A 26,121-nucleotide genomic window follows, 5' to 3' on the forward strand; every position below is an offset into this window, starting at 1 on the left:
AATTGACCTGGCCAGGATCTTGCTCTGAGGCTTTATCTTGGCATGAGACTACTGGAATTGCAGCATCAGAAGTTTTCAGAGGTGGAATAAGTGGTCTTGTGCAAAGGATGAGACCCAGAGTTTAAATCCTATCAGATAATATCTACAGAAGTACAGGTCAGTTATGTGTCACTTGGAGCTTCAGAAGGGGCAGCTGGTCACAGTAAGACTGAGCTGGTGTGGGAGCTGTGAGAGCTGTCACAGCTTTCTCATCAAAGGGACACTTCAAGAAGGTGATGCTCATTTGGAACTGAGTAGATCGTGTGTATCTTGCAGATGCTCGCTGAGGCAGAACTGATCCAAATTTGAAATAGCTAGTTAAAGTTACAAACTGGTATATAATTAATGTCAAATCCTGGAATTGGTTCATTCAATTATTTCATTATGTAAAGCTAGAGAAACTTCAGATTACAGTTCTCATTCATCTTTTAATTTGTAGTAAAGTTTTAAGCTTCACCTCTGTACTCCAGCTTGCTGCTTTAAAACTCTTGGCTTAATGCTTCAGCAGTTACTGTTTAAGGTCAAGGAAGAGATTAATTTGTGCACAGAATATGTCTGGAGCTTCTTCTTTTCCTTAAAAACCAGTCATGCTTCTTTTATGTAGCATTTGTAGTATAAAATCTATTCTAATTATACATGCAGATCTCCTCCATGACAGCATTTTTTAAGTTACTTTTTTTTCCCTGAACTAGTCAATATTCCTCAAATTTTCTTCAACATGCTGCTGTTTTACACACTGGAAAGCACTATGATTAATCTTTTATGAAGGACTATTTAAATTTTAAGAAGTAAACTTTAAAACTTCAGAGGTGGTCAAATTTGGGAGATCTGTCACTTTTAAAAACAGGAAGTAATTTGCACAGAAAACAAATACTAAATATCTTAAAATACATTCATTCAATGTGAATGAATAAGTCTAAATTCAGTGCCTTTGGGACTATTCCTAAATCTGAAAAACTGCATTCCATTGGTAGCAATTTGTGGTTAAATTTGCACCAGAGAGAAGTATGGAATGTTCTTAGTCTGTTTTCATTCTTTGGCACATTAAATAAAGAATCATTTCAGAATACATCTCTTATCACCATTGCAAACCTTTTATTGGACTTGGATTAAATACTTTGTGTTTCAATTGTGCAGATCCAACATGGCTGTCGACTAATTTGGGCATTTTAACCTGCATTGAGTGTTCTGGCATACACAGAGAAATGGGGGTCCATATTTCTCGAATCCAGTCTTTGGAATTAGACAAATTAGGAACGTCTGAACTCTTGGTAAGTTTCTTTGATTTATTTCGGATTTTTCAGTCAAATGTTGACATATATGTAGGAAACACCTAAATGTACAATTTACTGTTAATCTTTTGCAAGGAATGTGTTTTTGCAGAATTTCTCCTTCATGTTTCTGTAGATATTTTATAGATGCATGGTTATATATTATCATATATTATTGGTGCTCTTGTCACTTCTCATTTTATGTCTTAAGGTGTTGCAGAATGAGTATTGACATCCATTTTAACCAATGCCATCAGAATTTTGTCTCTCAATAACTGATCTTGACCCAAAATCAGGGCAGTCTAAAAGCTCATGGAGTTTCAAACATGAAGCTAATTTGACTTGGCTAGGGAGAATGACTGTTGATAATTCAGAAAGAAAAATATTGGAGGAATCTTAATTTGATAAATGAAATCATGTAATATTGAAGTTAGGAAAGGAATCTGACTTGAGACTACCAAAAAAAAAAAAAAAAAAGATAAACAAGTCAAAAAGGAACAGTTACAGTAGTTTTATCTCCCTAGCTATGTTTGGTCAGAAAGAAGACACTTGTTACAGAAATTTTGTATAGGAAAATTGAGAGAAGATGTAAGGCAGATCTAGATTTGGGGATAGGTTCAACATTACCACTTTCTCTCTTCATGAAATATAGAGTTTTTTTGCAAAGTTACTATTAATGTAAATCAGATTTTACTAAGCATGATCTTCAGTAGGCCTGAGCTTCTTTCCCAGAGCAGCTTCCTGGTCAGTGTACCAGCCCCATTTCAATGTTCATGCTGCTGGTTCCTCATTCTGGTTTTGTGCTGGAGGTAGATTGAAATGCAAATAATTCTGTGACTGTGAATTCTGTTGTACAAGTTCTGGCATAATAGAAGCATTTTCTTTCTTTTTAATTGCTCTGTATCTCCATGTAATCATTGGGCTTTAGTTTTTCAGTCCCGTGTTTTCCATCTTTTATTAACAGGGGGGAAAGTGCACATTAATAGTCCCGTTGTTAGGTTGCTGTTAGAACCCAAAAGTCCTCACCTTCATTTATTCTTTTTCTTATCACAGCTGGCCAAGAATGTAGGAAATACTAGTTTTAATGATATTATGGAAGGGAATTTACCTAGTCCTTCACCTAAACCCAGTCCATCAAGTGATATGTAAGTATTGAATCTTTAAACTCTTTAAGTTTACTGTGGAATATATCTGTGATGTGAAGTGTCTTAAACAGTAACCAAGCCAGGAGAAGGCATGGCAGAAGGAGGAGGTTTATATTCCCACTGTGGAGCTTCTTAGAAGTTTAGCCTCCAGTCATATAATCACATTTTATCTACCTCAGCTTCCCTGTGTAGAAAACTCTTGGTTTGGGTTTTGAAGTGCATTATTTGGCTCTTGAATGGTTTTGAGTTTTGTAGTAAACCCTCAGATAATAAACACCGTGGACTAAATGGCATTAGCTTTGCTTTTTTTTGGTCTTATTCCCCACAGTCTCAGTAGTTTTTGTATATAACAAGAAAACAGGATAAAATTGACAATATTCCATATCTGGGGCTTGTTTGCAAGAAAGACATGCAGTGTAACAGTAAATAACACACTTTTTGTCAGATAGTTTTCTTCCCCTCTCAGTTTCCAAGTTAGACAAGGTGATTTTAAATTATAATCATTGACCCATTTTTCTAAAAATTTCTAAAGCAAGCTCTATTTTCACACCCCACAGGACTGCACGTAAAGAATTTATCACTGCTAAATATGTAGATCATAAGTTCTCTAGGAAGACTTGTACATCTGCGGCAGCTAAACTGAGTGAATTACTTGAGGCTGTCAAATCCAGGGATTTACTTGCACTAATTCAAGTCTATGCAGAGGGGGTAGAGCTAATGGAGCCACTGCTGGAGCCTGGACAGGTAAGTTTATCAGGTAAACAATTACTATTTTAAATCATGTGTAGGTGTAAAATGCCCAGGACCTGGGGCTGCTACTTTAGATGATAAAACAAAAGAAATAACAGATGAAAATGATGGGGTTTTTCTTCCTTTTCTTAATGTTGCATCCTTGTGGGGAGGGAAAAGAACACTTTATCTTTTGTCTATTGATCAGTTGATCTAAAGGAGTGTGAAATGCAATAGTGGTATCATGCACTGTTTTGATGCCACTATAGTGTGTTGAAAAAACACCTGTTCTGCAGTGTGTCTCTTTTAGAAAAGTCCCAAAGAACTGACTTAATAGCCCAGGGTCACCTGGTACCCATGCAATATCATACCTGCTTTTAAAATAGTGGCTGAAGGAACACATTATTGACTGTCTGCAAGTCTCTGTTTACTGCAGACAAGGAAAGAATAAATCTGATGACTTCACAGCTTCTAATGAGACCTTTATAGAAGTACGATTTCTTTCAACCTGGAAGATTCTTCTGTGTGTGTGTGTATCAAGTTCTGAGTACTCAATCTTCCTTCTGAAATCAGTAACATTTGTTTGGAAAAATCAGTCCAGGTTGACCTCAATTATCCATGAATAAATCTTAATCATGAGCAAAGTAACATGTTTTTATAGATAATAGGTAACTGATGTCATGTAACCACTTGCTCAGCAATGTTTTCTCCCAACCTGCAGACATGTCAGAGAATGTTTTCAAAAAGTTGTGTGCAAATAGCCAAGTTGGCAAAGGACACAGTGCCTGTCTGTGTTCAGTGAAAGGGATAAGTTCAGTATAGTCTCAGCACCTGAGCTATCACAGAGTGCTTATCATAGAAACACAAATTCTCTGACTGCAAGGTCAGCTTTCTGTATTTGTCATCCACAGCAGTTACCACAGAATTAGCTCTTCAGTCTTCCCAGCTCTTACAGGTAGTGATATCTAGAAAGGTATGAGCACCAATTGAAATGTAGTTTGCAGTTAGAACATTTGTGGCAGCGTTTTCCTCTGTAAATTCTCTGGTGTTTAATAAAATAATATTTTCTAAGTGAGGACTTTAATTCTAAATATATATACTATAATATGCTTTTTAAATTGTCCTTTATGGTCAACTCCTTTAGGAGTTAATGAAATCTAAATTTAGATTAGTTTCTTGTGCAGCTTTTAAATGGAATTAAACAGCATTTCTGTTTCTATTCAATGCATTAATGCATATGATATATATAGAAAATAAAGTCTCATTCAATTCAAGTTCAACAAGATAAAACCCTAGATATGGGGGAAATGGCCATGCACCAGCTTTGTGCTGATAGCCACCCTGCTCTGCCTGAAGAGACCTGGAGGTCCTGATGGACACTGAGGTGGGCCAGCAGGGTGCCCTTGTGGCAGAGGTGACAGTGGCATTCCAGGCAGTGCAGGTGCATTGCCAGCACGTGAAGGGCAGTGATCCTTCCCTCCACTCAGCACTGCTGAGGCCACAGCTGCAGTGTGTGCCCAGGCCTGGGCTCCCCACAACAAGAGTGACTTGGACGTGCTGGAGAGAGTGCAGGGAGGGGCCACAAACGTGTGTGAGAGTCTGGAGCACCTGGAAAGGCTCCGAGATCTGGGACTGTTCGGCTGGGAGGAGGCTCAGGGCCATCTCATCTGTGTATGGAAATACCTGCAGGGTGGGTGGAAGGAGATGGAGCCCAGTGGTGCCCAGTGATGAGACCAGAGGCAGTGGCACAGACTGGAGCACAGGAGGTGCCCTCTGAACACCAGGAACCCTTTTTTTTTATTATGAGAATGACCAAACACTGGCACGGGTTGCCCAGAGATATGGAGTCTCTGTCCTTGAAGGTATTCCAAAGCCATCTGGACAGGGTCCTGGGCAACTGGTCCTTGACGGCCCTGCTTGGGCAGGGAGGTTGGTCTACAGGACCTTCACAGGTCCTTTCCGACTTCAACTGTTCTGCAAATCTGTAAGAGTTTCAGTGTACGTGGCGCTGTGATTTTTGTGGTGCTGTTTTTGTAGGAGCTAATGCTGTGACTTTGCTTGGTGCTCACTGGGCTCTTGTAAAGCAACACATACTGCAAACTTACTCAGTGTTCCCTGAGTAAGTTTGCAGTATCCCTGAAAGATCCCTTTCAGTTACTGGTAGCTAAAATGGTTAAAGGCTCCTCAGAGTTGTTCCATCCAGCTGGGAAAAGTGAAAATTTGGTTAGGAAAGCTGAGATCTTGGGAACTGTGATACCATTTCTTTCAAAGCGCATGATGTCTTTTAGAGATAAAAAAAGACAATAATCATTTTCATCACAATTTCCTAATATTTTTCTTTCAAAAGACTTGTAAAGAGTGAATGTGATGTATCTCATAGGTCTGATATATAAGCTTTGCAGAAATAAGACAGAAATCTAACTTCTGTTTACATGTGTTTAGGAGCCAGGTGAAACAGCTCTTCATTTAGCAGTCCGGACTGCTGACCAAACCTCTCTCCATCTGGTTGACTTCCTTGTACAAAACTGGTATGGATTGCTAACTTTTTATTAAATTGTACATGACAGTCCTGGATGTTCAGGGTTGTCCTGGCAGTGCTTTAGATGGTGTTTGCTCATCACTTAAAATCTTTCTCCTTAGGTATGTTTCAAAAGAGAATGGTTTAGTACCTTTGAGTTGAACTTTGTGCTCCCGATCTGTAGAGATAGGGAAAGATGTGTTGATTAAAAGCATTGAAAGCAATTACATAAAAATAGGATGAAAGGAAAAACTCTGTAGTGCACGAGAGAGCCTTGATTTAGAGCACATGATGATGTGAAGCCATGCAAACAAATAATTCATGTGCAGGAGGGATGGCAGGTAAATGTACTAAATACAGAACACATGCAAAGGTAAGAGTAGAAAACAAGGATCTCTCTCAGAAAATTAAGAACAGATGCTAGATTGACTTTGAAAAAGGAGTTCCATTAGTTAATAAACTGTATTAAAGCTATTGAGAGCATAAACTTCTTCAGTAATTTTCAACATCTAGATTATTGGCTGAGTTGTTCTTTGTTGTCAAAGGGTATGTTCATAGAAGTAAAAAAACTTTAATGAAATATGTGAGTGCTGATTATAGGAGAGTGTTATTAAAGTAACAAATGAAAAATAATTCCAGTATTTTCAAGCTGTTTGAGATCATAATTTAAAAAATGTTTTAGAAGCCCACATTTTGAGCCTTATTAAAGGATTTTTTTTCTTTTGGATGATTATTTAGAATTATTTTGTTCAGTTATGAAGCTTCAGAGTTTCTTGAAATAGCTATAACCTTGTGTGTATTTCTGTCTGCTGTGTGGATCTTTGTGGCAGTCTCAAGTTTAGGAGCATCTTTACATCCCTGTGGGCTCTTACTGTCCAATATGGGTAGCACTGGGAAAAGCTGTTATCTCCTTAGCTTTGCTTTTCTGGTTTATGAAAATATTTTATTGTTCTCAAAATGTCAGTAACAGTTTTTGAGAAACCTGGGTTTAGAAGTTGAAAACTAAAGGAAGTACAGTTTTTAAAAAGCCCTGTGAGCCCCTTTGCACATCTGTTTTTTCCCTAACTCGATTTGTTGTCCTTACATTCCTTCTTACAACTCTTGTTCATTCTCACAGCTGTCCTCTTGATAGTTCCTTGACTGCATGGGATTTATTAGTCTATTTTGTCTGTATCAGAATTACTTTTCAGATGTTTTTATTGGACTAATTTAACGCGTTTGAAAAAAGAACTACAGTGAAGCGACAAGTGGAAAACAACTTAGAGAGGTCTAGGTTTGAGTCTCTGAGTTTCAATTCTTTAGTTTTTTGAATAAACATCTGTAGATTTTCAGTCCTTTTCAATCACAGCTCAGGTATTTTCAGTGTCTTTGGAACAATTCTTAATAGTCTTTGAAAGTAATATTTGATTTTTTTTGTCCTACTTCATATTTGTCCAGTAAAGTTTTTATGCAATTATTATTTATAGAGATGTTAGATCTGAAATTAATAGCACAGCCACTATAATTTTCTTGATTGTTTGTTCTTTTTTTTTTTAGTGGAAACCTGGACAAACAAACAGCATTGGGTAATACAGTTCTGCACTACTGCAGCATATACAATAAGCCTGAGTGTTTGAAATTGCTTTTGAGGGGGAAGCCAACTATTGATGTAGGTAAGTTCATTATTGAAAACCAGGAAATACAGATTTCCTAACATTTCTTCCCATTATTTTAGCCACTTTGGTTTATTTCTCTGTGATAAGTAAACTTCTAAAATAAAACTGTGGTAGAAAGCTGAAGACCTTGTCAACAACAAGCCAAAAGGAAACATTCAGTTAGGAAATGGAATTCTTAGAAGATAATAGTTACAAAAATTCCTAATATGAAATACTAATGGCAAACCCTAAGCAGAGTTCAGAGGGTTCCTTTTCTGACCCATTTTAAACTGCCTAGAATTTAGGTTTATTGTTTATTCTAGAGGTTGTATATTATAATGTTTCAAATGCTTAATTCCCACTCTTAGATACATGGGCTTTATGTACACAGCACTAAATTCTTCTGTTGATATCAATGGCAGCTGGTGCTGTGGTTTCATCCAGCACATCCCAGCCAGCACTGCCACTGATCAGAGAAGGGAGACCATCTAGAGAACAAGAGAATATCCTAACTGGGAGCAGACAGAGATTCTATTTTCAATTAAACTTTGGTATGCCATTGTGACAAATGAACTGATAGAGGTGCAGCAAGTGTTACACCTATCTCACACACGTAGGTGCAAAGAGAAGCTGAAAGGCAGCTGAGAAAGCTGATCCCATTTTTCATGAGTTAGGAAGGTATGCCATGAATCCAGCTTGTTAGGCCCAGGAGTTAAATGTGATCAGCATGTCTATAAAACATTTATATGCAGTCAGTTAATATAGAAGTTTTTTTAGTGGCTGAGGCAAACTGGATTTTATTTCTCCCTTTTTCTTCATCACCATTACTTTCCTCAGCTGCCTGGTAAAGAACTGTGGTATAAACTGAAGTTCACAGTTTAGTGGCAGAAGTCACTGGTTTCCTTTGCCTTTTTATAGACCTTAAGAATATGTTCCAATATTATTATAAGTCAGAGAATTCAATGTGACTTTTTTTAGGGATTATAGTGGGAAAGCTATCTGGACAACTTAAAGCAGTTGAACTTTCTTCTAGGTAGATGCCAGAGGAGTGTTCACACCTTTTTGGTGCCTTGTTTTTTGAGGGGTTTTTTTTGTTTTTTTTTTTTTTGTGGGAGAGAGGGTGTTGTCTTCCTTTTGTTGGGGTTTTTTTTGAGTGATCTCACCTAGATCTTGAAACATCAAGTGTATACTTAAAAGTTAAAAGTTAGGAATTTATGTAGCCCTTAAGCTATCTGGGGGTTACCTTCACACAAGAAGTACTATGCTTTCGTTTCTTTTCATATTGAGCCATCTCTGATTGATCTTTCCATAAGTAAATCCTTCTAGGATCTGAATTCTTTCAAAGTCACAGGCCTTTCTAGAGGACTGCTTTGTATTTTCTAGGATCCCTAACTGGCATTCTCTGCATAATATTTCACACAGACATTATAGATCTCAGTTTGATCATTTTCAGTTCCTGATCACAGAAATGATCACAGAAATTTCCAATCTGGATGTGCTGTAGAGCATTCTCTGTTCCAGCTCCATGACATTTACTGATGTGCTGTGAGATTACATTTTATCTAGAGTTTATCCACATCAGATTTAGGAGTTGCTTCTGTTTACTGAGACTTGCTGCTGAGCATCTAGGAAGGATTCCATTAGATGCTGTGCCTGAGGAGCTCCCAGCAGCCTCAGATATCCCCTTTCTGATCAGGTGTTATTTTAAATTGTAAACCATTTTATAGCTTTGAGAAAAACAAAGTTAGAAAGTTTTATATTTATCTGGTTCAAATGCCTTCAAATTAAGGCTTCAAGCCTCTACATACTAATCAAAGTAAAATTTGCTTGGATCAACATTTACCCTTTTTTTTTAAGTCTTAGAATTAGTTTTGAGTTTGATCTATTTTACCCTGCCTCGTTGCTTCTCCTGACTATTTAGGTAAGAGTTTTATTGACAAAGACATTGACTGAAGATTGAGATGACAAAGCTTCTTTATATTCTCTGCTAGGATGGGTAGGAGGGATTTGGGAGCTGTCCCAGCAGATGCTGCTGTTCAGAAAGAATCTGATGATTGATGAAATGTGTAAGAGTGGAATCTTAAAGAGCTGCAGCTGCTATAAACAGACGTTTTTGATCACTTTTAGAAGTTACTGTGTTACAAGTAAAGGAATGTAATAAATTGTTTCTTAAGATATCTCAAAGGATTACTCTTTTTTATGCTGTTAATTTTATAGTAAACCAAGCTGGAGAGACGGCTCTGGACACAGCAAGAAGAGTGAAAGCTGTCCAGTGTGAGGAACTGGTAAGAACTGGGCCTGGGGGCAAAGGCAAGGGGGAGTGTTTGCTTCTTCAAAAATGTGATAATATTTAATATATCACTACCATTGTATGTCACACGTGGTAAAGCTGCCAGCTGGCTGTGTGTTGATCTGAAGGCACTACCACAGGTGACTGCTTTCTTACCTAAAACACAACAGTAATTTTCTTTGTAACAATTTGAGAAAAAGATCTTTCTTCTAGTGACAGTACTAGTTATAACCAGTGTATTTGAAGACCTTAAGTACTGGAGGGTCAATGTGTCAATAAATACATCATTCAAGGAGATTTGGGCTTCATCACCTGAAAAGTTCTTCTTAGAGGCTTTCATATCAGGAGTACTAAGCAACCCCTGTAATATTAAAACTGTCAAGACCTTTTAGGTCTGGATTTTTTTTCTTTTCCTGCTTTGGCTTTTTTCAGATTACTTAACAAGACAGATAGTTCAGAGATGGCGAAAGTCTTTTTAGAAGGAGAATTGAAACAAAATTACTCTCCTTAAGGGAAGAAGACGCTAAAGTGTAATGTCTGGAAGTTGGTGTTTCAAAATATGTAGAACACCAGGTTCTGTGGAACTTTGTCTCTCTACTGAACATGATCAAAGCAAAAACCTCCTGGAATTCTGAGGATCTGTGAGGGATTTTAACAGACACAACTCAAAAGGATTATTGGTGTTCAAGAAATAAGGTGGTAGGGATTTTCCCAGGTACACCTCTGAAGCACTTGGCCAGGAATAAGGATTTTACATCAGACCAACCAGTTTGTTTGTTCTGGGCCCTCTAAGGTGCCTCCAGCATGTATTTAATAGGCAAATGAATTTAATTACTATGAAGATATTAAAAAGTCTAAGTACTGTGACAGTTTCACATTTCAAGACAAAACCATAAGAATTTACAAAACACTTACCACTTGCCACTTTATTCTGTTTCTTCCTTTTCCTCATTTTGATGATCTGAGGATATCTACTTTTTCTCTGCAGCTGGTAATTTTAACACCTTTTCTGTGACAATTGAAAGTTCTTGTCATGAATTAATTACTGAATAATCAAAAGACCTTGTCCTTCACAAATCAAAGAAATTTTCCATGTTTCTGTGGATGCAAGTCAGCATTTTGTTGTGGTTGATAAGGTGGGACTGACTCCTCAGTTACTGCTGTGTCTGCTGTGTAAGTAGGTGCTGTTTCCAGTGGTTTGAGTATTCTGTCAGCTGCATCAAGCAGATCACCTATGAAGCACACAATTGGGGTGGATTGCTTTTTTCTTTATAATGTAACTTTAAAAAGTTACTTCTGCCATTAGTGTGGACCAACTGGCTGTGTTACAGAACAGTCAAGTGGATGTTATCAGTAAGCTTATCTAGCAGTTAATCATTTAGTTATAGTGATCCAAATTCCATTAATACCTCACTGATTATTTCACTCAACTCTCATACAGCAATTATGCCTATTTTTTTTTTTTAATTTTTGAAGAGGAAAATGATTTCTGTGTGTTTTTTTCCAAAAGCAACAATGAGTTAAGAGTGAAAAAGAAACATGAATGAGCACGTTGTTTGCCTTGGGCTATAAAAAAGTACAAGATAAATAACTAGGTGTTTGCATTATGATAGATGTACTAAACTCATTTCTGTTGCATAACTGGAGTCTTAACTGTGTAATTAAATTCAGTTTCATCTCAAGTGGGTTCGTGAATACTTACATAACAGATTGGAAATACTTTCTTTATTCCAAATTTTATTTTGGGAAGATGGTTAAAGCACTCCTGAGTCAACTACTATCAAGTAGACTGCATTTCAAAGGATATGAAGGAATAAATAATGATAGAAGATCTAGTCATTGTAAAGGAGAATTTCTCTCCTCAGAATAACCATGAACTAGTCTATTAGGTTTTTTTGCTGGTCATGAGGTAGTTGTCTGTTGAAGAATGTGAAATATATTAATTGGGCTGGCAAAGTCAAGGAATTTTGTGCTTAAGACATATTGCCCTCATCCAGTGAGAGAGAAAGGCAAAATATCTAAATAAAGAGTAAATACCTTTTCATTTGATTCAAGTACAAGGATTGTGATTTTGATGGGGCAGCAGTTGTATGTACCAGAATTTATAAGTAGGTTTTGCCTTTCCTTTTTGGAGGAGGGCTACACATAAATTCGGCTTTTGTCCATATACCTTCCCTTCATGTCATCTTTTCAAATGCTTGTCAAACATGGTTAGTTCTGCCCCTTTTGAGAAACTCTTTCCTTTTTGCCTTTTAGCTGTTTTTCTGTGCCTCAAACAAATGAAGGACATTTGTGTGATCACCCTGAAATTGCTTTGTTCTTTTTTGAACCTGGAATAATTTTAAACTTCTAAATATTCCAGTTTACTTCTTGCCATTACAAAACTAACTTAGTTAACACCAAAAGAACAGCAAATATTTTAACAAGACTTATTATTTCCTTCAGCTTTCTCAAGCCAAGGCAGGAAAGCTAAACCCACACGTGCATGTGGAGTACGAATGGAATCTTCGGCAGGAGGAAATTGATGAAAGCGACGATGACTTGGACGATAAGGTGAGTGTGAATTACTGAGACAGCTTTGCACAAAAGCTGCCAACATCTCTGTCCCTGCAAATACATGGTAATTTGAGACCCACTTTAGCCTTTCTTTTCTTGCAGATATTTTTTGGGGGAAAAAAACTCTAATTTTGGAGCCTGTGTTAAAGACTGCCTAAGTGCTTTTTGAATATACTTTGTCAACCTAGTTATTATGGGTTGTTTCAGAAGTTTGACTTTGACAAGACATACAGTATAATAGAAGTCAGCAAATCTGGACTACTTTGTTGCTTTATCCTCTTAAGAATTCTAGGTTGTTAAATTTTAGCTGGACGAAATCCAAAGCTTACGTACTTATTTTTTCCATAAATTAATTAAAAATCTAGTTATTGAATAAATAATTCTATTTTTCACAAACCGTGTAGTGCTATTTATTCCTGTTTTTTTTAAACAAAGAAGTAATGGAAAGGCAAAACTTGAGGGCATAGAATAATTGCCATCCTAGAGCATGTGAAAAATTAGCCTCAGTGTCCTACTTTAGCAAGTCAGTTAATTACTGTGTGCTCTATTTCTGCAATAAATGCGAATACACCTCTCCTATTTTATATGCGTGCTGCAGAAAGAAATGTGGATAGCTCCTCATTTTCTGTGAAACTTGGGACTGAAAAATTCAGAAAGCTAAGTAATTTGCATGTCCTCAAGGACAGCAGAGAACAAAATAATCATCTGTATGAGGAGCCTCTGGAGGATGAGGGATGCTGTGCTGGAGATAATAACCTGAACCAGAGCTGCAGGGAAACAGATCGTGCTCCATATGCACCCATTAACGTACAGCAGGCAAAAACTGATGTGTAAAATTTCTTCAAAGAGCAATTAGATGCATTTAAAAAGAGCTGTATCATGGATTATATTGCTAGTTCAGGGACCTAATAAATCTGATCTGTCAGAAGTGTTTGCTCATTTTTGCTAGGCATCAGTGGGGTAATATACTTGATACTTGAGGATAATTATCTAGGCTGAGTAATGTGCTATATTCCCTGAAAATTACTCCTATATTCTAAAACTTACTAGGCTCTTATTGGTATTTTATTTAGTACCTATTTGACATTTAGTTAATATTAAATCTAATTTTGTGCTTATGTTGATGGTACTAATCCTAATTTTCATTTAGAAGAGAGGACCTTTCAGGTTCAGTTGCTGAAAAAGGGAGGAATGGGAGTTTTTTTGTCCAACAAAGAAAAAAACTAGGCTCATGTTCACTAAATTATGTTCTGGTATGTTATTTTCCAAGCATACTAACTATAATTAGTGTTTAGACAGCTGTATCATATCTTTGTTTTTCTATTCACAGCCTAGTCCTATAAAAAAGGAAAGATCTCCAAGACCCCAAAGCTTTTGTCACTCCTCGAGCATTTCTCCCCAAGACAAACTGACTCACCCTTCATTTAGCACTCCCAGAGACAAGCAAAGACTCTCCTATGGAGCCTTTTCCAACCAGATCTTTGCTTCTGTAAGCACAGACTCACCCACTTCTCCAACGTCTGATGCTCCTCCTCTTCCTCCTAGAAATGCTGGCAAAGGTAAGTCTGTCTCCAAACTACACTTGCAAGCAGTGATTTTCCCACTGTTGCCCATCCTTTAACCAAGGACATTGCAATGTTTCAAGATACAGTGTGTTCTTCTTCATGATGCAGGAGTGTGGTACATTGCATGTTCCAGATTTAAAAGACCTGGAGGACACTTTGTAATGCACTCATTCATAACACTGAACATGAATGGGTGAGGAATAAACTAATACTCTGCTAAATGGAAGTCAATTAATTTTATGAGACTTACAGCTGCAGTGGATTGTGATAGTTTGACCTAGATATCCCTAACCTTGAAGTTTAGAGGATATATTTATGGAACAAAACTTATTACTGTATTATAATTTATGCAGGCCTAATTTTTAGGACAAAGAAACCTTTCATTCCTTTTTACATGTTTAATTTATAAATTGATAAATCGTGTTTTTACAGCAGATTTTTTAGAGAAATCTTTAGTTGTGATGAGGGTTACAGTATGGTTTAAAATTTCAGCAGTTATGCTGATGTTCCCTTTTGTTACCACTACCATAACTTAGTTTCTCAACTGGTAATTGGCTTTGTTTAGGAAAAATGCAGAGATGCTCTCACCAAGATGTGAAAGAGTAAAAGGGACAGGACAGTGTTGGCATCAGGTGTTTGCTTTTACATGGTTCAGATGCTTAAGCACTACTGTTCCATCAGTCTTTGTCGTGTACTGGCAACTTTCAAATGGATCCCTTGGCTCTCTCCTTTAAACAGGTTTGTTTCCCACTACGAGGCAAAGCAATTTTGCCAGGCTTTGCATTTTTCACATGAGATTTTGTAATCCGTCTTTCCCTGGGGACTCAGTTGTATTCCATGTAGCTTTACTGGTTCAACCTGCTTGTTGTTATTACAAGATTCTACTTTTTCCTTCTGCTCTCCCATCCCTTTTACATGCTCTGTCTCACAGTCTGCTATGGATTGTTCATTGCAAATACAATGTACTGGCTTAAATGTTCATTCATGAGCCAGGATAACTTCTTTTTTTTGTCATAAAGTTGCAAATCTTGGAAATCAATCATACTTCCCATTTCCTGAAGAAGGTTAATGAGGCTGTGTCTGGTATCTGTTCACACTGCTTAGTATGTTGACAGTTTCCAATAGATTTGAATGAACTTTATTTCTTTGTCACTGTCTTTTTCTCCAGGAAGGGGAATATTTACCCTCATATTTCATTCTAATATGTATTTTGGTTTCTGAAATGTTAGGCATTTTTCTAGCTGTTCCTGGAAATTCCTTGTTGTTCCTAACCCTAACCCTAACCAAACACCAGAGCTACCCAGAAATAATTGAGGCATTGAGTTTTATGTTTTCATGTCAAAGATTATGCAAAAAATCCTTATTTATATCACAATGAAATAATATTACAATATCACAAAATTGCCTTCTAATGTGACATTAACTGCTTCATCAGAGTGAAAAATGTCAGATTCACAGGGTAAGTCAGAGGGGATGAATGGAACTACTGTTACATTAAAGTCACTATGCTTCTCTGCTTCAAACATGCTGAAATTCTGCAGTCTGTCAGTGATGCTGGAGTGGAGTTTTGGTTGATATCCACTCAACAATACTGTGAAATTAGAAAATTCCATTGTTTACATGCCTGTGTTACATAGGACAATTCATCAGCCTGGAAAGGTTACTGTAGATGCATCATTTCAGATGCACTTATGGTTCATTTTAAACTGTGCTGCTCCTTCTTATCTCCCCTCTTCCAGCTCTCAGATTATTTAAAAGAAGATGAAGCAGAGACTCTGCACTTCCGTAAGACTCTGTTGACACATCTGAATTTTGAAACAGAGTCATTTCTTTTGTGTAGGAAAACATAAACCTGTAGAATTTTTCTCCACTTTTGGATGAGTAGTAATAGAGTATATCCATTACATTGAAGTTTACACAAGCTTACTTGTCAGATGTGTGGTTTTGTTTAAAAAGTTCATTTGAATATCTTGTGTTTAAGATGATATGAAAACATAGTGTTACTTTCTTCACTAAGCTCCCTAAACAGCAAGCGTAACAAAAGCACTGAATCTGTATTTAAATTTAAACTTACCTTCTGTCTGAAAACATAATCTGATCTTTGTCCCTGTGCTGCTGTGAGGCCCTGGCAGATAGCACGGGCCCCTGCTAGGACAGGGAGTCTGCAGGGAAGGGATAGCAGGTGGATCTGCATTTTAGAAGGAGGCAGACAATTTTTAACTTTCATGGGTTTTCATCCTTTGGGACATGCAGATGAAGATGTCTTTCCAAGACATATTTTATTAAAACCAACCAAACAAAACCTTCCCTGTAGGCCTCTGTTTCATTGCCCAGTGAAGTTCCTGGGTAGCAAAGTTTTGTGGTGTTCCTGAGGGGCCAAAGTGGTCAGGAAGCCATCCACTGAAGTTGTGTTGGGGAGAGGAGGGAAGTTTAAAGGAATTTACATAAGGAACATCACTCTTGCTCATGGCTTTCAATGGACATGCTGGCTAAAAATAATTTTATAGATACAATACTTGGAGGAAGTGATACGAGGATGTTTTAAATTTCTGCATACATCATTATAACTCATTTTTCCATTTTTTTGGAAGATTTTTCCATTTGATAATTTTTCAAAATATTCCTAAAAATGCTGGAACCTTCATGTGTTTTACTCTACACTGTCTCATTTGTGGGTACATCTTACTTGCTGCTATCTCTGTTATAGATTTAGTTAATCCTAACAGAAGGAAAAGTACAGAATGAGTGCAGTACCACTCTTTGCCTTTTTCAGTGGTTTATCTAAGCTTATTCAGGTTCAACTTACTTGTGTTCTTAGTCCAGTCTTTAGCCTGTAGTATTCCCAAAATCATCTTTTTTATTGCCCTTTTCAGCTTATACCAGCATTACGGCTCCAGACATCCAGCAGGTCTCCTGCCTATTGTTTTACAAAAAGCTTTCAAAAAAAAAAAAAAAAAAAAAAAAAAAAAAAAAAAAAAAAAAAGAAATCATAATTTAAGCAGTTGCATGACTTGCCACAGTAGCTAAATAAAATTTTGCACAACTTTCATTGGAAATGCAGTGTGAAGGTAATGTTGCTAACTAGCTTAGGAGGAATGTTAGGCAGTCTGATCCAGGTTACCTTCACTTTAGCTGAAAGCTAATTGTTCTGATGGTTCTGCCTGTTTATCCCAGATGAGCATGGAGGTCATAAATTGGGATAAATTCTGTATCATGAAGTTAAGTTTGGGCCTTCAGCACTTACAAGGTTGCACAGTTTACATTCTGTCTCAGCTCTAACATGAGGTACCTAAACCCGAAGGCACTTTCTTTGTGATTCCAGTCCCCTGCTGCTGCAGACACAGTCACATTATCTGCCCCTTCACTGAGTCAGACTCAATTTCTAACCAAATTCGTTTACTTGAATTTACTAGTAACTTCTAGAGTTGTCTGAGTGCATAGCACACAGGATTAGGAATCTTCTTGAGTTTGCTAAATTACTTTGAGCATGTACCAACATTGCCCTTCAGCTTTGGTGGTTTTTCTTTGGCTGGTGGCCATGTCAAGGCGCTGCCTGGATGGAAATCACACAGGTCTCCATGCCTGGAGTGTTACACTAAACAAACCAAGAGTATTTTACCTTGTCTGACTGAGAATATTATAATTCTCCTGGGGTTCCAGTTATCCTTTCATCACACTAACTCATCTTTGTATCTTTGCTTTTTAAATCAGCTTTCTGAAGTACAACTGGTGGAAGTGTTGGGACAGCAGTAAAATTTGCTGTTTCTACTGGAAATACCATATCAAAGAATCTTTTGGTCCTTTTTTTTTTTCTCCTGATTGTATCATACTGTGGTGTAGCAGGCATTACACAGTCTACTCATTTGCAACGGAAGTTCTTAATTTACAGCTCAAATGTATTTATTCTCTTTTCCATTACCTCAACCTTTGAGGTCATCCTGTTTCTTCTGAATGCTTGCTGGATTCTGTACTTCTCTAGGACACTTTAAAAAAAATATTCTTATAAATGTGTTGCACATTTTGATTAAAAACTGCTACTTATCCCACTAAGATTTTGTATTTTTTAATACCATAATAGGAAGGGAAGACTAGTTGACAACTGTTGGTTTCATGGGCTCTTCTATTTCTGAATCAACCCAAAACACAAAATTCTTTAGTTTAACTTCTACCTTTTTCTTTTTAAACTGAACGATTTTTAAGTATTCATTATCTAATGCACTTCAAATACTAATGTTGAACCAATGTATTCAAATTCTTAGCTTTATTATTCAGAGTGATTCATGATCATTTTGTCTTTAATTATTCTCTTCAGTACTGAAAATATACGATCTGAAGTAAGACAAACTGAAAAAGCTTTTAGTAATATCTATGCAATAAGTCACTCATGAGAAATTTAAAAATAAGTATAGCAACACTTGCTAATGGAAATACTATTTTTAATATATGTTACTTTCCTTTGCAGTGTCCATTCTGCCATTAGCTGGAATTCTGTTTTTTCCCCACTATGTCTCATTAAGTGGTAAAATAAAAAAATTACATCAAGTTTTTACTCTCTAAACCCACCATTTCTTGATTGGGTGGTAACAGCTCTGCATGGTTTCAGAAGTACATAAATGAATTTTTACTACACTAACTGCACAAACACTAAAGGGCAATGCACTACTAATTGCACACCTTACCCAGTTATTTACCTTAGTACAATAATTTTGAGATTATTTGATCTATTTACACATGAAAACCTGATCTTGGTAATACAAAAAAGTGATAAAACATGACAACAGTTAGTACTGGAAGCATCTGCTTCCCAGTGACTGAGGAAAAGCAAAAGGAAAAACTTCTAAATCAAGTTTGTTGGAGTTTTCTTTCTGGTTTTTGGTTTTTTTCCTTGTGTTAGGAAAATGTCCTTTATGAAATGTGAACTTCTCAACTGTGTGAGAAATCATGACGAAGACATCTACTGGAGAGGAAATGACTGGCTCAATTGCTGCCTGGTTAAAATCACAAAATACCTTCCATCTAGTAACTGCTCTGATTCCTGCTTAAAGAGATCTCGCCAAGCCTTGTATAATTAGTAATATCACACAGGAATTGTTTTGAGGTGTTGGTTTTACACACACATTTATGTGTATATATGTGGATATACACAGACGCATGCAGTCACTAAGGTGAGAAGCCCTTGTCCCAGCAAGGGAGGAATTCCTTAGCCAGGGGAACCTCAGGGCAGTGACAAAGTTGCAGGAGCCACAGCAGCTGAGGGGACATGGGCAGGGCCAGGGGCAACAGGGCTGAGCCCAGACGTGTGTAAAGAAACTCCTGGAGAGCATCACAAACAGTGCAAGTGAGCAGAGTGTGATGTGGCACTTTGGATGGAATGTGCATGGAAGGGCGTGCAGGAAGGGGCTGTAACTCTGCCAGCCTGAGCAGGGAGCAGTGGGGTCTGCCACTGAGTTATCAGTGCAGATTGGAAGAGCTTTAAACGAGATTTGAAAGGGGAAAGGGACAAACCCAGGCTTGCTCGAGGTAACCCTGGGGTGGCACAGCAGTGTTTGAGCAGTGTGTGTGCCAATGAGGTCCTTTGGGCTGCTCTCTCAGTGTAGTGGGGGAGTGACAGCAAAGGCACAGAAATGCCTCCAAACAGTCTTGCAGAAATTAGGGCTTCTCCCCCCAAAAAAGTGTCAGGATCAATATCCCAACTGAAGTTTGGGATACCCTGCACACAGCATGGGCAACAAACAGGAGGGGCTGGAAGCCATTGTGCAGAGGAAAACTGCAGCTGCCATTGCTCTGGGATGACTCCCACAGTGGAGGGCTGTGATGGATGGCTGTAAACCCTTCAGAAGGGACAGGCAAGGAGGGAGAGGCAGTGGGGCAGCCCTTGTGTCAGGGACTGTTTTGAGTGTCTGAGCTGAATGATGGTGGCAGTAGGGTTGAACGCTTGGTGGCAGGAATCAGAGAAAGGCCAACAGGCAGATATCCTGGTGGGAATCTGTTAGAGACCACCCACCCAGGAGAGAGAGGCAGATGAGATGCCCTGTATGCAGGTAAGAGGTGTCTCATAATTGCTGGCCCTTGTTCTCCTGGAGCAGGAATGTCTAGGGTGTGTCTGGAGTGAATGGAAGAGAACTCCTCTACTCAGCTGGTGAGGGAGCCAGCGAGGGAAGGCACCTGCTGGCCCTGCTGTCACTTGTGGGTGATGCAGACCATCTGGAGCACAGGGATCACAATTCTTGCACAAGTAAGGAGGGGGGATCAGCAGAGCTGCCACCTTGGACCTCCAGGGGACAGACTTTGGCCTGTTTAGGAGCCTGGCTGACTGGAGTCCCCTGGGAGACAGTCTAGAAGGAGTCCAGGACATTCCTCAAGAAGGAAATCCCAAAGGCGCAGGAGCAGAGATGTGTAGGGGAGGACTTGGCAGTGTCTGACTGGATGATCTCAAAGGTCTTTCCCAACCTAAGTGATCCCATGATACAGTGTATTTTATAATAATTGTACAGACAGTTCATACATCATCAGGTCTTGTATTATTTCACCAGTTGTTTCCATAAAATGAGTTTGATGCAAGAACTTTCCCCATGTTTTCTTTATTCAAAGCTTGATGTCATTTTATACTATTTTCTGAAATGATGTTTTGAGGTTTTCTTAATTTTGTTTTTATTTGAACCTAAGCTATTTTATATTTCAGTCATGTAATCATTAGTGTATGACTTTTGTATTCATATTTATTCCTTCTGTAAGTTTAATACAGAAAGAAATGCTAGGAATCTGAAAGTATAATTTGTAATACCTTGAACACCTTTTCCCCATCAATTTGTATGCCATGTGAACTTCTGAAAGCGGTGAAGGGATTTTTTTTTCAACTCCTCAGTAATGTCTGGATATGTATAACTAAAGTGAAGTCTAAAACATTCCCGTATAACATAATTTTAAAGTATTTTTTAAAAATTATGCTAGTTAATTGTTGTAGAGAAGATTCCTTCCTCTTTCTGGCAACTATAAAAGTACGGATTTCACGTTTGAAGCTGAGTTTTTGCCATAAACGCCCGGTGCTGTTTCTCTGCCTCCCCTCCCGCTCTGAGCCGCTTTGGGCGCTGCGTGGGGCCCGCGCAGTGCGCGCTGCCGCCGCCAGGGGGCGCTGGCACCGTGGGAACTGTCCCGCGCCCGCTGTCGCGACAAACGACAGGGGACATACGACAAGGAACGAGGGACAAACGACAGGGACAGGGGACAAGGGACAAACGCTGCTGGGACAGCGCGGCCGTGGCTGCCGCGGGCTTTGAGAAAAACCTGTGAACAGCGGGTATTGATATTCCTGCCCCCTGCCATTCCTAGGTACATCCGCATTGCATCACGAATCAAAACTGCTTTTCGTTCACATTTCTGAAAGAGAGAATCGGTAACTTGCAGGAGTTTAAGGGATCATCAGTCAAATTTTAGAATGGGAAAAGTTGATTTTGCCTTCAGAAACATATCAACAAGTTTAAGTTACATTGCTTGCTTAAGCTCAAGGAAGAAATTGAAATGAGGAAGGGCGAGGATGCAAAGTGGGGAACAATCACTAAATGCATTGGCATTTGGGTTATTGTCAATTAATGGTTTTATGAACTTGGAAGTAAATTGAGAGGAACAATTGCTAAATATAAAATTTGATTTACAAAAGTAACCAATTAATTAAGCCAGGCCCAAAATATCTGTTTGGCTCGTGGCTGAGAGATTCTCCTGCACAGAAGGCAGAAGGCCTTCCAGGATTGAATCTGGAAGAGATTAGATTGAATTATTGACTCACCATGGCAGTTCTATTAAATTTTTCTTTTCTGTTTATAACAAAGAGGGAGGTCACCTGCTGAAAATGTCACAAACAGATTCATGCTTATAGAATCATTGATGTTACTTTTGTCAGTGTTAAATGTTTCACCTAAGGAATTTTAACAAATATTATTTTTCACTGATTTCAATGTTTCTATAATATATAATAATTTGGGAAATAGTGCAGGCATTGATCATTTCCAGGCTACTTACAGAGAATATTCATATATATTTTTGAAGAAGGCAGCTTAAGTTTTGTGTGCTGCATGGTAAAATATATGTCAAGTAACTAAATGAAGGGTTTGTCTCAAATACTGTTCAAATAAGGTAGCTTTTCAAAAACAGGCAAGGTGGTTCTACAGTGCTAAAAAATAGACTGACAATAGACTTGAAATTTCAGGTATAAATAGACTTTGCTTTTAAAGTTTTATGTAAGTTTTCTGCATTTTTCTGGACTGATGGCAAAGCTGTCTGATGAGTAAAACTTACTGCAAGTGAAGACTGCAGCGAGGTCGTAGTTGTTGGTTAGAGTAAAAAAAGACAAAACTAACTAACAAAAACCACCCCAACAGCAAATCTCCTGCAGCTCCTGCAGCCTCAGCAGAAATGTTTCGAGTTATTTCTCTCGTCCCTGCGCTGCTGTTGTGCCCTCTCTGCTTCCCTGAGCTTCTTGTCAGAGACCTGTGTGAAGGTCAATGGTGAAGCTGACTAGGAAAAACTCCTGTCTTCCTGCTGGGTTATTTTGTCTTTCAAGCTGTATCTGTTCCCATATTGTGTACAACATGCGTTGTGTTGAATAATACTTGTGCCAGCATTAAATCAGAACAAAATTAAGGTATTTAAGGGTAAGGGTGACTGTATAGGCTCTTATAAGCAATGCTACCCTGAAATATCTAATCTCAGTCCCAGAAAGGACTTCTCTATATTTTATTTTGTTCATAGCATGTACAACAATTTGCATTGCTTTTGGAATGCAGAGTTTGATGTATTTGATCTACAGAAAGAAAGAAAAAAGAATTACAGAAAATCTTCTCAAGCTAAAAATCCTGTTTTGAAAGTGAAAGGAAAATTTATACGCATATTTGTATTTCTTTGCTCCTGCCTTCCAATTTATTAATAATATTTGTAGGGGATAGTCTGGAGGGCTAAAAAACCTCCCCACATATTAGAGCATATCAAAAGCATTTTCATTCTGGTATAAATTAACATCAACTTCAATCCCATGTGCTAAATATTACTTAATTTTAATATTTCATGTTGCCTCTTTTTTTTTTTTTTTTGAACAATGCCTGAAATTAGAAATCTTGGCATGATTAATCCTGTATTTTTTTAAACATAAGTATACATGTCATTCTATTGTCAAGTTGCTTATATTCCCACAGCTGAGATGGTTAAAAATGTGGTGGATGTGTTGTTTAATCTAAACAGTGTTTTGGCATGGCTTGTCTTTTTATTTTAGTCTTTTGCTGCACTTCGCTGTGCGTCTGACTGTGAATTTTTCGGTGCTGCTTTGACGTTTATGCACATGTATTTGTAAGAAGGTTGTTTGTTATTTTGCAGGCCCACCTTCAACCCTCCCTCTAAGCACTCAAACCTCTAGTGGCAGCTCCACTCTTTCCAAGAAGAGACCACCTCCCCCACCCCCAGGACACAAAAGAACCCTCTCTGACCCACCAAGCCCACTACCTCATGGACCCCAGAATAAGGGCCCAATTCCTTGGGGTGAGTTTTGAAATGCAAAACAAAAGGGCAGGGGAAAACCTTTATGATGGCTGATATATGATCTTTGGTTTCTTTTTACCTGGTGCTTGCTTTCCAATGATTGCAGCTTGATGTAACGTCAGCTCGGATAAATCAGCAGTTCTATCTTCTGTCACTCTGCCTTCCGGGCTGCTGCAGCCCAGTCTCACTTGGGAAAGCTGAAAATCCTCCCCGCTCCCCTGGGGCCCAGTGCAGTCTCCTCCACTGCCTCCTGTCTCTGCCATAGCTGCCCAGGCTCTGCCCTCACCCAGCCCCTCAGCCCCTGCTCTCCTCTGCCCCTGCCCCTGCTGCTGCTGCTGTGCCCAGCTCAGGAGCCAGCTGAGGATGCAGCTTTGGCCCCCAGAGCCCCAGGCTGTGTCTGTGCAGGTCTCACTGCTGCCACAGGAGCTTTTCTTGGGCCCTGGGCCACGCCTCTCCTGTCCAGTGTTCACACCTCGCTGGTGGGAATGTGTTGTCTTAATATGTATTTGGCTTTTGTGATGTTGTCTGTACATACACAAAGACTGATAGGTTTGCATCCTGCTACCAGCAGAAATTACACAGAAACAGTGCATTTTATTTTTTTTTTTACCAGGATACCTTTCTGACAGATGCTTTTTGGAAACTATTTTCCAGGCTACTCAGATTTTTCCTCTTTTGAATAAACATTGCTCTATGCAGTCAAGTTCTCTTGGTAGCTGTAAATCTCAGGCCCGTGGAATTTTCTGTGATTTAGTCTTGGTGGCAGGATTTCCATGAGTCTGTAAATTTTTTAACTGGAATCCAGTGCTTACATAGGCCCATCATCCATAAACTATTTGTACCTTAAGAGAATCCTCTCTAGTCTAGCACGAACACACAGTTACTAGCCTAAAATAAAAAATTGCTAGCCTAAAAGGTTTTTCAGCAAATTGAGTTAAATGTAGTAAATCATAGAGTATTCATGTGTGATTTAATCTAGGATTCAGTATGAAGAAAAGAATACAGTCCAATGAAAAGCAAAGACTTTTTCTCAGGGAATAAAAATAATGGAATCTTTTCAATTCTCTACTTCTCAAAGGTCTGGGATACAGAAAAAAAAAATGTTTCCTGTGTTCTGGAGTCTAACAGCCCTGTACTTTTTCAGAGGCAGTAAAGACATTTTGAAGAGCTTGAACTTCAAATATGTAAAAATTCCCAAATATTTAAGTCTAAACCAGCACCTTAAGTACCATATTCTAGAATACTGTATAATGGAGCACTAGTAGGATGAAAGGTGTGATAGGATTAGATGCTAAGCAGGAGCCAACATTTCCTTAAACACCTTAGGCAACAGATAAAGGAAGAAGAAAATATGAGAAAGGTGCAGGTGTGCATTTAGAGATGAAGAACCCTGTAGCAGTAAAGCACCTAGTGAGAGCAGGGCCAGAAAAGAATATTGTTTTTCCTGTCTCTTCACTGCTTTCCAGGGCAAGCTAAACTTCAGTGGATGGAAGGGGAGCCTCTTCTCCCAATTTTTTTTAGCTGAGATCTGTACAAAAGCTTGTTTCAAAGTCCATTTGGATTTACAAGCAAGTATTAAATTTTGTGTTTATAAAAGAGGGAGTTTCTTGTATCTGCCTTTGTGGTTTTTTGCTTAAGGATATTGTCAGATGTTCACTGCTTTTCCTTTCCTTTTTTTTCTACTGTGTTGTTGTATTTCTTGCTATGTTGAATTTCAGCATTTGTCTTCTAATCTGTGCATTAATTGAAGTTTCAAGCAGAGCAATCCTTAGTTTATGTCTAAGCAAATTGAGTTACTATTCAAAGATGTTCTAAAAATGTCATTTAGGTTATTTTGTATTTCCATAGCAACCATGAGATATTTTTCCTTCCTTTATCCATAGGATCTACATGTTTGCTGTTTTACCTTAGTTCCTTTTTGCACCACTTTTAAACACAAACATATTTTTAGCAAGGCACAGCATGAGCCTTTTCTGCTGTTTCATTTAGACATCAATGCGCCAAGAATGGTATTTAGAAAAATGTGTCATTCTTTTGAATGAGAAGTATTTTGTGTTCTTGGATTATTAAATGTCACTTTGCATCTATTTCAATGACAAAATTACTAATGGTTGTTGAAGCTGATTCTGAGATTAAGATGTGCTGTAAAAGGAGATGCAAAGGGGGATGAAAGGACACGAAACCAAATGAGTTGGTGTCATTATACCTTGAAAATGGTGATTGCTAATGAAGAGAAGCTTTCTTCTGAAGGAGTCCAGAGCATTTGGGTTTGGATTTTGCTGCCTTTTGAGAGAATTCTGTATACCCAGGTTCTTTTTTTACCAATGGCTAAAGTTCAGATTCTGGGAACATACAAACTTAGTCATTAAAAGTCATTAAAAGGCTATTCTTTACATAGGATAAAATACCAATCCTTAGGAATTTAATGTTTTGTGAATCACATTTATGGTGGTTTTACAAAGATGTTCCTCACAGTGCAAAATGTAAACATCTGTGATAAATTTACCTGATACTGACCTGCTGTATCTCCTTCTATACAGAGAAAATTGAAACACTATTTCAAAACAAATGCCCTACAGCAATGTCATTCAGTCTTCCCTTGCCAGGAGATGAGAGCTACCAGAGAGTTGTTTTAAAATGTGTTATGTGAGAGGTCATCTTGTATTATTTTGGTCCCTCCTTCTTTTTCAGCTGCAAAATTGTTAATAAAGAATAAATTTGTAAAGTATTTTTTAGATATGTTGCATAAAAGATGCATAGAGTAATACATGTTTTGCTTTAAATTGCACCCTCTGCTGATTATATTTCAGTTATCCTAATGATTTTTTTAAAAATTGTTGTTTTTTTCA

The 26,121-nt window shown here is 38.1% G+C and overlaps 1 protein-coding gene across 3 annotated transcripts in view; it reads left to right on the top strand.

The window, feature by feature from the left end:
• The window catches only part of ASAP1 (ArfGAP with SH3 domain, ankyrin repeat and PH domain 1), a 145,142-nt gene that overhangs the window by 105,564 nt on the left and 13,457 nt on the right, over positions 1-26,121 (top strand). For 2 of the 3 annotated variants that reach the window (XM_063411061.1, XM_063411126.1), the window contains 9 exons: positions 1,177-1,310; positions 2,364-2,455; positions 3,013-3,199; positions 5,627-5,712; positions 7,239-7,354; positions 9,554-9,621; positions 12,072-12,179; positions 13,513-13,741; positions 23,111-23,272. In XM_063411061.1, coding sequence (XP_063267131.1) covers positions 1,177-1,310; positions 2,364-2,455; positions 3,013-3,199; positions 5,627-5,712; positions 7,239-7,354; positions 9,554-9,621; positions 12,072-12,179; positions 13,513-13,741; positions 23,111-23,272 — 1,182 coding nt within the window. The remainder of the gene's footprint in view (positions 1-1,176; positions 1,311-2,363; positions 2,456-3,012; positions 3,200-5,626; positions 5,713-7,238; positions 7,355-9,553; positions 9,622-12,071; positions 12,180-13,512; positions 13,742-23,110; positions 23,273-26,121) is intronic. The other variant, XM_063411191.1, reaches the window with a different exon arrangement.

The sequence above is a fragment of the Prinia subflava genome, chromosome 1 (assembly GCF_021018805.1).
Source record: "Prinia subflava isolate CZ2003 ecotype Zambia chromosome 1, Cam_Psub_1.2, whole genome shotgun sequence".
NCBI lineage: Eukaryota > Metazoa > Chordata > Aves > Passeriformes > Cisticolidae > Prinia > Prinia subflava.